Source organism: Neomonachus schauinslandi, chromosome 1 (genome assembly GCF_002201575.2).
Source record: "Neomonachus schauinslandi chromosome 1, ASM220157v2, whole genome shotgun sequence".
Taxonomy (NCBI): Eukaryota; Metazoa; Chordata; class Mammalia; order Carnivora; family Phocidae; genus Neomonachus; species Neomonachus schauinslandi.
The window spans coordinates 170,998,414-171,009,954 of NC_058403.1; the positions used below are offsets into that span (position 1 = coordinate 170,998,414).

Consider the following 11,541-nt stretch of genomic DNA (forward strand, 5'->3'; position numbering starts at 1 on the left):
TAGGCAGTCAAATATTTAATCTTTAGATCTGGATTAGAAAAAAAAAAAATGACTCCAAGGTAACCTATTCTTTATGCACTGCTGTATTTTCCAAATTTTCTACAACAAACATGTATTTCTTGTGAAATCAAGAAAAGTATCCCCTTTTCTAAGGGTGGCTTTCCCTTTATAATGCTTTTCTTAGGGCTTTGATTTTGATATAGTCCACGTATTTGAGTCAAAGGCAGTCGTTTACTGCTTGGTCATCAAAATGTACATATTAGTCTTCTATGGAAAAGATGTTCCCATCAGTGAAGAAGATACTCAACTATCTGATAGTCCTGTTGGTGGTCATGATCTTCAAAAGCCTACTCAAGGAGGAAAAATAGGAGTTAAAAAATTGACAGTTTACAAAAGATTTGATCCAACAGCATGAAATCACTTCCAGAGGTGCAGCAATCCATCTTTTTCTTAAATGGTATCAACCTCAAAGTCCATAGTGGAACAAGATTAAATTGTTTGGAACTAGACCAACCCTTCAAGGCCAGGAAGGTGACAAGAGAAGGAGCCTAGTCAGAAAACACACTGCCCGCAAGAACAGTAACAAATATAGGTCAACTTTTTCCTAAAATAGACAAGAAGGAAGTCCGAAGGAGAGGGTTGGTGAAGCATGGGGATGAAGAATCATGTCACAGAAAAGCCCAGTAGCATTCACCAAAGTAAAGCAGACTAAATTCCAGGGGCTGAACTTCAACCCTTGAAAGAGAAACTTTAAGAAGTCAGGTAAAGTCATAATCCTACATTTAATGTAAAATCCTGAAGAGAAAGGCTCTTGAACAGAGCATAAAGATCCACTTTTCAGAACATGGGTCCAAGTGAGTATAATCTAAGGGTCTAGTTATTTAAACTAAGTCACAAAGGGCAGACAAGCAACAAGCAGAAAACATCCATGAGCTATAGAGTAGTGGGCTGTAGCTCTGTCAAATTTACTGTGAAAGAGAAAGAGCAGCTCAAGAAAAGTAGCTAATTTCTATCTGTAATTTAAGGATTTGATTCTGTCATTAAAATGGATCGAAAGTAAACACTGTAAATTATTAACATGTCCAAGGAGGTTAAGAATACACAGATAAGAGGTGCCTGGGTGGCTCAGTAGTAAAGCGTCTGCCTTCCGCTCAGGTCATGATCCCAGAGTCCTGGGATCCAGCCCCACATCGGGCTCCCTGCTCCGTGGGAAGTCTGCTTCTCCCTCTCCCACTCCCCCTGCTTGTGTTCCCTCTCTGTCTCTCTGTCAAATAAATAAATAAAATCTTTTTAAAAAAAAAAAAAGAATATACGGATAAGATATGGATTATCTTGTACAGTACTATATATAATTTAAAATATTTGTATCACTTTTTTAAGAATTAAAACGCTAAGAGACTATTTTCCTTTATGCAAAATTTCCTCTTTTCAACTGACCACAATAGTTTAGGTTACTATTTAATAAGATTCTTAGATTACATTTAACTATACTGAAGAGTATACACATTGAATTTATTTATTATGTACCTACTGGAATGCAGCATAAGCCCCTCCCCTTGGGTAGACATGCTATCCCACCTAAGGTTTTGATGGCTCACAAGATCATGGATTCATTTCATGTGATTGTTTTCTTGGGCTTTATGCTTTTTTTGTGAGGAAAAATTTTTTGTTACCAATTTTGACTTTAAGAAGATTTATACTCTAATGTCAACTAATAATGTCAAAATTCTATCATTCATAATGTCCCTCTCCTTCCATCTAAGACACTGCCTGTTTTCTTACCCTTACTACTCTTTGAAAGGAAAAAAGAAAGATGGGGGAGAAGTTTGCATTGCCTCTTTCAAGGAAAAAACTGACTACCTTTACAAAAGCTCAACATTAGGGGCACCTGGGTGACTTAGTCAGGCTTCTGCCTTCAGCCCAGGTCATGATCTCTGAGTCCTAGGAAAGAGACCAGGGTCTGACTCCCTACTCAGTGGGGAGTCTGCCTTTCCCTCTCCCTCTCCCTCTGCTCCTAACCCCACTTGTGCACTCTCACTCTCTTGCTCTCACATAAATAAAATCTTTAAAAAAAATAAAAACCACAAAAACTCAACATTAAACAAATATAAATCTGAACAATTGTCTGATTGTACTTGACCCCCATGACGATACCATTTAAGGCTTGCCACTATAATCTACTCATTAACTGTCCAAATTGAGAAACAAACATGAATTGATCTGAAAAAAACTAAGTGTAGGACTGTTTGGGGATGTAGCAATATTCAGACTTCAATTAAACTATTTGTTCCTGTATCCCCTTAAGCTACAATGAACACAATTTCCATACTCAGGATACTCAGAAGGCTGATGTATTTATTTTTATTTATTTATTTTTTTTTTAAAGATTTTATTTATTTGACAGAGAGAGACACAGCGAGAGAGGGAACACAAGCAGGGGGAGTGGGAGAGGAGAGGCAGGCTTCCTGCAGAGCGGGGAGCCCAATGTGGGGCTCGATCCCAGGACCTTGGGATCATGACCTGAGCTGAAGGCAGACGCTTAACGACTGAGCCACCCAGGCGCCCCTTTTTTTTTTTTAAAGATTTATTTTTAAAGATTTTATTTATTTGAGAGTGAAAGAGATAGCGAGAGAGAGCACAAGTGAGGAGGAGAGCGAGAAGCAAGTTCCCGCTGAGCAGGGAGCCCAACTCACACTCAATCCCAGGACCCTGGCATCGCGACCTGAGCTGAAGGCAGCAGCGGCCCAAAAGACCAAGCCACCCAGACGCCCCAGGAGGCTAATGTATTTAAACCACATAACCCACCTTTCTAGGAGCAAACCTATTGAACAAATATGTACGTTTAAAAAAATAGTACTACTTTGCATTTATAGACACCATTCAGTTTCAGCCCACGTTGAAAGAGTACAAAATTTCTAAGTATGAAATTTGAGTGAAACAAACAATAATACTCAGCCACATGGTATGATGTAATGAATCCCAGTTTGAAACAAGCCCACTAGCATTCTCCAAACTCATTTCTGAGCATGATAAGGGCTGTGCCGTGCCAAAGAGCCCATTCCACCGAAAAACTAAAAGAATAATTAAAGTCCATTGATGTAGTCTGTTGCTAACCTAACATCCTAAATTCTGTAATCTTAGCTGTGTACAATATAACAAAATAATAACAGAAACAAATCCTCAGTTGCTACATTTGTTACTTTATGCTCCCAGGGAAATAAATTCCTATGAGAAAAGCACCAACTCATTTCACCAATGTACCACTCAATGCACAAAAACAAAACCTACTTTTCATGGGGAAAGCAGACTTTTGGTGACTGGCAAATGGGAAGGGTGATAGGAGCCTGGAGAACATTTGATCTGTTGGCAAGAGAAACCCTTACACTGCACTCTGCCTCAGCTAAATTTGAGACCTCAGCACCTTGAGTTTATACATTAATGCTGATTGCTACTTCTCAGTGGATAAACACTGAAGGTACAGGTGTAGAACACATTCCAGCTTTTTTTCTAGAAAATAACACACATCTGCTCACTGTAAAGTAATTACTGAATGGTAATTAGAACTTAGCACTGGGGTTTAAATAACAAATGGTGGATTTTTTTAGGACCTGGCTCAAAATGAACTGAAGTCTTAAGTCCAGTGATTTTGCACAAGGTTCCAGGGAGGCAAGGGGTAAAACAGGAAGAGTATCAGGCCATGGGCTAGGAGCCTCAAAGTCCCTGTTCTTCATCTGACTAGCTGTATCCTATCATCCCTCAATTTCCTCATCCACAAAATGAGTGAGTTTAACTAAAGACACCTAAAGCTCTCAATTTCAACACTCTAACTGTCCCGTTTTTCAGATTATTTTAAGACAGTAATTTCAGTTAGTAAGCCAGCTTCCCAACTTGCCAAGCAACACCAAACATAACAATTTATGAAGTGGTGCCAATGTTGGCAAGACACCTAAAAAGTTTGAAACGGAAAATTCTTTCATATCAGGAACAAAATCTGTATTTATAAGAGCTATAATGATCACAAAGATTCATAAAGATCCCCAGTAACCTGTGGATCACACTTTTGAGAAAATTTCTTCTCAAAATTCTTCAACCCGAGTTACATATAGGCATCACATGGGGTCAGTTTAAAAAACACCGGTACTTAAGCTCCCATCTGAGATCAATTAAATAAGAATCCCTGGGGCCAGGCTGTCATTACTATTATTACTATTTTTTAAGTCCCCATACAATCCTAATGTTCAAAGACTGAAAGCCACTGTTTTAAACAAAAATAAAATTAATTAATAATGGGGGGGCATTTTAAGGGCATTCAAGAAGAGCTTCGATATGGAAAAAAAACATTTTAAAGCATCAGAATACCTATAACGTTCTAAATGTATAATGTAAAAATTGTAACATTTCTGGGGGGAAGGGGGCATACATCCCCACACAAGTAATTCTCAGACATCAGCTGGATGTCTTACAATCCAACTCAATTCTGATACCTATACCCAGAAATAATCAGGTTCCATAGGTAAAAGCTTCAGTCCTACAAGACTTCCCAGCCATTGCCTCTGCCCTGCCCAAATTCAGACGCCAAATGCAAATCCAGCATATCCAGGCTGTTCCCTGTGCTGCTGACTGACCAACTACAAATTGCAGGTTCCACAATCCCCTTCAACTGAGGATGCCAATTCTAAATTCAGATTGTTACCTGTACTTCTAGCCAACTGGCTATAAATTAGAGGTTCCCACAACCTCCTCCTTCCTTGGGTTGAATTAATTTGCTAGAGAGGCTCACAGAACTCAGAAACCTTTTACTTACCATATCACCACTCAGGAAGAGCCAGATGGAGGCCATGGCTAGGCATGCGGAACAGGCCAGGAGCTCCCATGCCCTGCAGACATGCCACTCCCCCATTACTTCCCCTGAGTTCCCAAACCCAGAAACTGCAAATGGCTGTGTTCCTGGGTTTTTAAAAGTCATGATTGCGGGTGCCTAGGTGGCTCAGTTGGTTAAGCGACTGCCTTCAGCTCAGGTCATGATCCCGGAGTCCTGGGATCGAGTCCCGCATCGGGCTCCCGGCTCGGCGGGGAGCCTGCTTCTCCCTCTGACCCTCTCCGCTTTCATGCTGTTTCTCTCTCTCTCTCTCAAGTAAATGAATAAATAAAATCTTTAAAAAAAAAAGTCATGATTGCTTAAATCATCGGCCACTGGTGATTGATTTAACATCCAAGCCCTCTCCCCACAGAGGATGGGAGCAGGGGCTGAAAGTTAAACCCTCTAATCACACCACTGGTTCTCCTGCAACCAGTCCCCATCCTTAGGTGCTTCCCAAAAGTCACCTCATTAACATAACAAGAGACAACTTGGTCACTCTCAAGGCTTAGGAAATTCCAAGGGTTTTGGGAACTGTGAGTCAGGATCCATGGGTCATTCAGATGACCAAATATATATTTTTCATGTAAATCACAGTATTGCAAATGTGTTTCAATATTTTTAACTAACAACCAAGAAAAATATATATTTTAAATTCAATATGAAGAATTTACTAAGTTATTTTAAACTCATGAATGGTAGTTGTTACAGACAAAATTGTGTTATCAAACAAGTTTTGAAATGCCTTAAATATAGAAATTTATTTTTATATCAAACAGGTTTTGGAATGCCTTTAATACAGAAGTTAAAACAAGAGTTGATTCTAATCCATGTAGGAAAACATACACATAGTTCTCTAAGAAAAAGAGCAAATTAAACTAATAGTTTAACCAATAGTTAAATTTAGTTTACCTTACCCAAGAATCCTCTGAAAATCCAATTATCAAGGAAATTGTATTACTGCCAAAAATATGGTAATTGTTAAATAAATATTACTTGTTACTATCGTCCATCAATTCATTACTATTTGCTTTTGTGTTTACTTCTGGAAAAAAATAATAAAAAGCCTCTGCTTCCAATGAGGATGTAGTGAGTGAAGTGGGCAGATTCAAACAATTAAAAGATGGTAAGAAAGCAGTGAGAAAAAAGGAGGGCAGCTGGGAGAGAGATGAGTAGTCTCTTCACAGAGAAGATGGAAACAGAGTTGAGGACCTAGTAAATTAGTAAGGTCTGGGGAAAGGAAATGAGAACTAACATGTTCTTAGGCCCAATAAGGACTTCAGTATGCCAGAACCGAGGGTCCCAACTATGATCAACTACAGCCATTGTATCACATCACTTAAAAGATCATGGTAGCTGAAACTGCATCAGGATCAGCCAGGTGCCATCACTTCCTCTAGCCCTCTTCCTGTGAAGTCTCACAAAAGTGAGAATAAAGTTTTTATTGACATTATGAAATACCATATATAACTTTATGCATTTTTCAACTTACATTTTCCACATCATCATAGATCATGGACATCTTTTCGTGTAGGTAAATATAGACCTAAACTATATCCATTTTATGAGCTCCATATATTCTATTGTGTGGTTACAGCATAAATTTCAACCATGCTTATTAAAACAAGACTTGGATGTATAAAACTGAATACACGAAACAGGGACATGGATATATTTATGCACCTCTATAAAGATTCCAATAAAACAGACACTAAGACAGACACACTGTGTTACCAGTCAGGAAAAGGCTAGGTTATGCTTCAACAACAATAACACTACAAAATTAAAACTCAGTGTCTTAGAGAAATTTTTGGTTGTCACTTGTACTCCACATCAGACATGGAAATGCAGAGGAGTCCTGCTCATCACTCTCGATAGGAACCCAGATTGACAGAACAGCTCCCAGTTGGAGCACTGAATGCTGTCATGATAGGAGGCAGAGTTAGCAAAGGAAATGATGGCTGGTTCTTAAAATTTCTCCCAAAGTTGTACTTACTACATCTGTTTTAGGATTTCAGCATTATCAGGGGAGCTACAGCAAGGTCCAGTGGAGGACCTTGCATAGAGCATAAAGTCAAAAGCTCAGGATACATCTCCCTGGCTAATCTTTTCATTGGGAAGATACTATGGTGATTCCAAGGTAAACCACAGGAAGTAGCACACAATACATTCCAGTGTTGAATGAGAAGGCAGTGCTTAGAAACACAGACTTTTAGACAGATGTGGTATCACCATTATGCACTTAGATGATATTGGATATTATTTGAACTTCAGGTCTTATTTTGTTATCTATAAAAGGAGAATAACACCCCCTTATGGGAGAGATTGGCTACTTGTTCACCAAACTTAATTTCCTTCCCCCCTGCACACAAGGCTGGATTACATTTCCCAGGCTCCCTTGCAATTAGGTACCACATGACCAAGTTCTTACCAGTGGAATGTCGCTCAAGGGCTAGATGCCTCTTCCCAGGCCTGGCTCATATAAAACCATCTCTGCTATCCTTACCTTCTCTCTCCGCTCTTGTGGTGGGTGCAACAAAGAACCCAGCAAAGGACTCAGAAGGTCTGTAAAATGGTGAGCCACAACTAGAAAGACACATCTGTACTAAACTGTTGGGTGGGGGCACCTGGGTGGCTCAGTTGGTTAAGTGACTGCCTTCAGCTCAGGTCATGATTCCAAGGTCCTAGGATTGAGCCCCATATCAGGCTCCCTGCTCAGCGGGGGGCCTGCTTCCATTGCTTGTGCTCTCCTGCTCTCTCATTTTGTCAAATAAATAAATAAAATCTTTAAAAAAATTTTTTAAAAATAAACTGTTGGGTGAAATAGAAACATCTATTGTGTGGTAGTTGGGACTTTAAGCATTTAGCCTACACACACTATTGTACTCCCATATTAGGGCACTTATAAAGACTAATGAAAAATTAAAAGAAAATTCTTATCACAGTGCCCATAAATACTGCATACTAAACAACTACTAGCTATGATCCTTGTACTATTCTGATATTTACTAGTTGATACATATGAGTATTTTTTGTACTCTAGTCAATTTCAACTTGCATAGACACCATTACTGACCAATAAACACATTTAAAGCAAAATGGGCTCCAAAAGTCATTCTTAATATCACTACCTTCGTATCAAATACAAATACTGTCCAATAATAGTCCAAAACTAAATATGGCTTCTTCCTTCTTTTAGTAAAAACCCAATCCTTAGAAATGTTATTTCAAGGTAAAGGAGTACTCACATTCATTATTTTTGAGAACACTGGCACAAATGTATATTGATTTTTAGGTTTTATAATGAAATTTGCTTGATGTGGTTTTCTTCACAAATGAAATGAACATTGACCTGCCCGATTGCATATTGACGATGAAATCATCTTTAGATACAGAAGCCTGTGTAGATACTATCAAAGAAAGTTAGGCATGATGAATGGGCTCTTTTGTAAGTTGACAATATTAGTTCTGACCCTAACTTTGATCTTTCCCTATTGTTTAGAAAGAGGAAGCAGGAAGATATTACTTCTCTTCTTCCTCACTTTACCTCAAGAGTCCTGTTTCTATAACTGACTTGAGAAGAAAAAGAAGGGAAGAGGGTGCCTGGAGAGAAAAATCATGTGATAAGAGCTTGTGTCTATGAAATAAGTGCAGGCAAAATATTCTCACCTGTCAGTAAAAATAACTGTTTACTAAGAAACAGAACTAGAATAGCTGGAATACTCTTCTGAGTATTCACCACCTCCCTACTTTAAATGCAAAGTAATAAAATGTATTCAATTGTTTTGCATTTCCTCAAAATGAGACTTTCATCTCTCAGAACTGCGGATTAAATGTTCCTCTGGTTATGTGCACAGGATACACCATCTTATCCACTCATTACAGAAGTTTATTTAATAAGTTTATGTTTCTGAAAAGGAAAACACAGCCAGTTTTTTGAGAGCCATATACATGTCACTTTGCTGAGACAAATATTAGTCCCATTTCATTTCAGGTTTCTAAGTACTATTATTTGGACTCCAGGGCAGAAGAACTGAGGGACTATTTTAAAATCACCTAAGCATATTTTTCATTCATTACTGAATGGCTACTATGTACCTTGAGGACAACATATATATAATCCCTGCCCCTTTGGGAGCTTATAATTAAGAACATGTTAGGTTGCATTTAGGCCCAAAATGGTTCCAGGAAGACAGAAGTCCCTATAATTCAAGTTACAAGTCCCCAATAAAAGTTTTAGCTGAGGGACACCTGGGTGGCTCAGGTGGTTAAGTGTCTGCTTTAGGCTCAGGTCATGATCCCAGAGTCCTGGGATTGAGTCCTGCATCAGGCTCCCTGCTTAGCAGGGAGCCTTCTTCTCCCTCTGCCTCTGCCTCTCTCTCTCTCTCTCACTCTCTCTGTTTCTCATGAATAAATAAATAAAATCTTTTAAAAAAAAGTTTTAGTTAAAAAAAAAAAGTATGGCTCCTAAAATGGTCAAAGAAACATAAAATTAGCTCTTTGAGGAAGACGCAGTCGCAGCTACAGCGGAGGTTTGGACGCCCTGCTCCTGCTCCTGACTCACCGCTGTTCGCTCTCACCGAGGAACAAGTCGGTCAGGAAGCCGTGCCGCAGCCATGGCTTTTTTAAAGACACCGGGAAGACACCCGTGGAACCGGAGGTGGCGATTCACCAAATCAGAATTACTCTCACCAGCCGCAACGTAAAATCTTTGGAAAAGGTATGTGCTGACTTGATCAGAGGCGTAAAGGAAAAGAATCTCAAAGTGAAAGGACCAGTTCGGATGCCTACCAAGACTCTGAGAATCACTACAAGAAAAACTCCTTGTGGTGAAGGTTCTAAGACCTGGGATCGTTTTCAGATGAGGATCCACAAGCGACTCATTGATTTGCACAGTCCTTCTGAGATTGTTAAGCAGATTACTTCCATCAGTATTGAGCCAGGAGTTGAGGTTGAAGTCACCATTGCAGATACTTAAATCAATCTTTTTAATAAATTGATTATCAGTTGTTAAAAAAAAGAAAGAAACATAAAATTAGGTTGGGGAATCCCACTTAAATCAGTGATTATACTTTTCTGCATTTTCATAGTATTCTTTCGTGATCAGAAAAAAAAATCACAAAAATAGTGATATTTAGAAATTTAAAATACTTTGCATTATTAAATAATATGTTGGCTATAACAGAAAATTATCCATGTATTAAAAAGTATAGAGAGTAGGCTAAAAAAGCTATTTTAAACTCAACAGTTCATAAGAGACAATATTAATATCTTGCTAAAGATAATTCATTTTGATGTACCTTTTTCTCACCAAAAAGACAAAATTGTGATTTAAAAAAGCAGTGACTATTTTTATTAAGCAAAACCTAATATCTATGTCTATCCACTACAGATAAATACTTAAATATAAATGTGATGATATTTTCAGCTTCAAAGTAAACAGATTTCACAGGATTCTATACTGACAGTTATGAAACATTCATATATTATCAGGCCCAGAAATCCTGTCCTAACTCAACTTTCTCAATTATCTACTCAGTAAATTACTATTTCAAACTCCAAATGGGTCTTCAAGAGCTGACAGGCTGATATTCCTCTGACCAGGATGGCTTTATCTGACGTGGTGCCTTGCATCCTTTCAGAGTCCCAGAACAAAAATTAACACAGCAGCATTTCTCTTATGTGCCCTAAATCTGAAGGGAGGAAAAAGGTTCAAAAGTAACTGTTTTTTCTTAAACACTTTATTTAAAGACTGTGGTTTTTTTTCTTTAAGATTTTATTTATTTATTTTGAGAGAGAGTGTGTAGGTGAGCTGGTGGTGGGGGGAGGGACAGAGGCGGAGAGAGAGAATCTCAAGCAGACTCCATGCTGTGCATAGACCCCAAAGCAGGGCTCAGTCGCACAACCCTGAGATCATGACCTGAGCGGAAATCAAGAGTCAGACACACTGACTGAGCCTCCCAGGTGCCCCCATGAGGCTGTGACTTTTAAAATTTCAAAGCCTGTGTACAACTTTTTAAAAGATTATTTATTTATTTATTTATTTATTTATGAGAGAGTGAGAGAAAGCACAAGGGGGACAGGGAGAGGGAGTCTGACATGGGGCTTGATCCCAAGGACCCCGAGATCATGACCTGAGCTGAAGGCACACGCTTAACTGACTGAGCCACCCAGGCACCCCAAAGCCTGTGTATAATTTTAAAAGCCATCCAGAAGTCTTATTTTGCTTAACCAATAAAACAGCAAGCAGAAACATACAAAAGTGTAAAACTCCAAGAACAATCTGTGAACAGATTCTACAATTGCAAAAGAAACAGTTTACCTACTTTTTAAAGGATCAAAAGAGAAGCTTATACTATTTTTCTGTGTAGTTGCATAAATTTCATTAAATGTGTATAATAACATCAAAGGAACTAATTCATTGTTAAGATTTGAAGGCACTGGAAGTTTGCGAATAATTAAAAAGATGTATGCATTTTTGTTGCTGAGTAATGAATATGTCAAGAAATATGAATTTTACTAGACCTATTTATTAAAGTGTATACATCAAAGATCCTAAAAGTTAACCACTTCTCTGCATTTCCAACTATTCATAAGTGCTCCTCATGGAGTATAACAATGAATGAATACAAAACTTCAAATACAAGTTACGAAATATAATTTACTATGAGAGTAAAAAAAAA

The 11,541-nt window shown here is 38.4% G+C and overlaps 1 protein-coding gene across 1 annotated transcript; it reads left to right on the top strand.

The window, feature by feature from the left end:
- The first annotated feature begins 649 nt into the window (after positions 1–649).
- On the top strand, positions 650–9,836 carry LOC110585097 (40S ribosomal protein S20-like). Its single transcript, XM_044912722.1, has 2 exons — positions 650–698; positions 9,364–9,836. The coding sequence occupies exons 1-2, from the start codon at positions 650–652 to the stop codon at positions 9,834–9,836; spliced, it is 522 nt and encodes a 173-aa protein (XP_044768657.1).
- Positions 9,837–11,541: the final 1,705 nt, after the last annotated feature.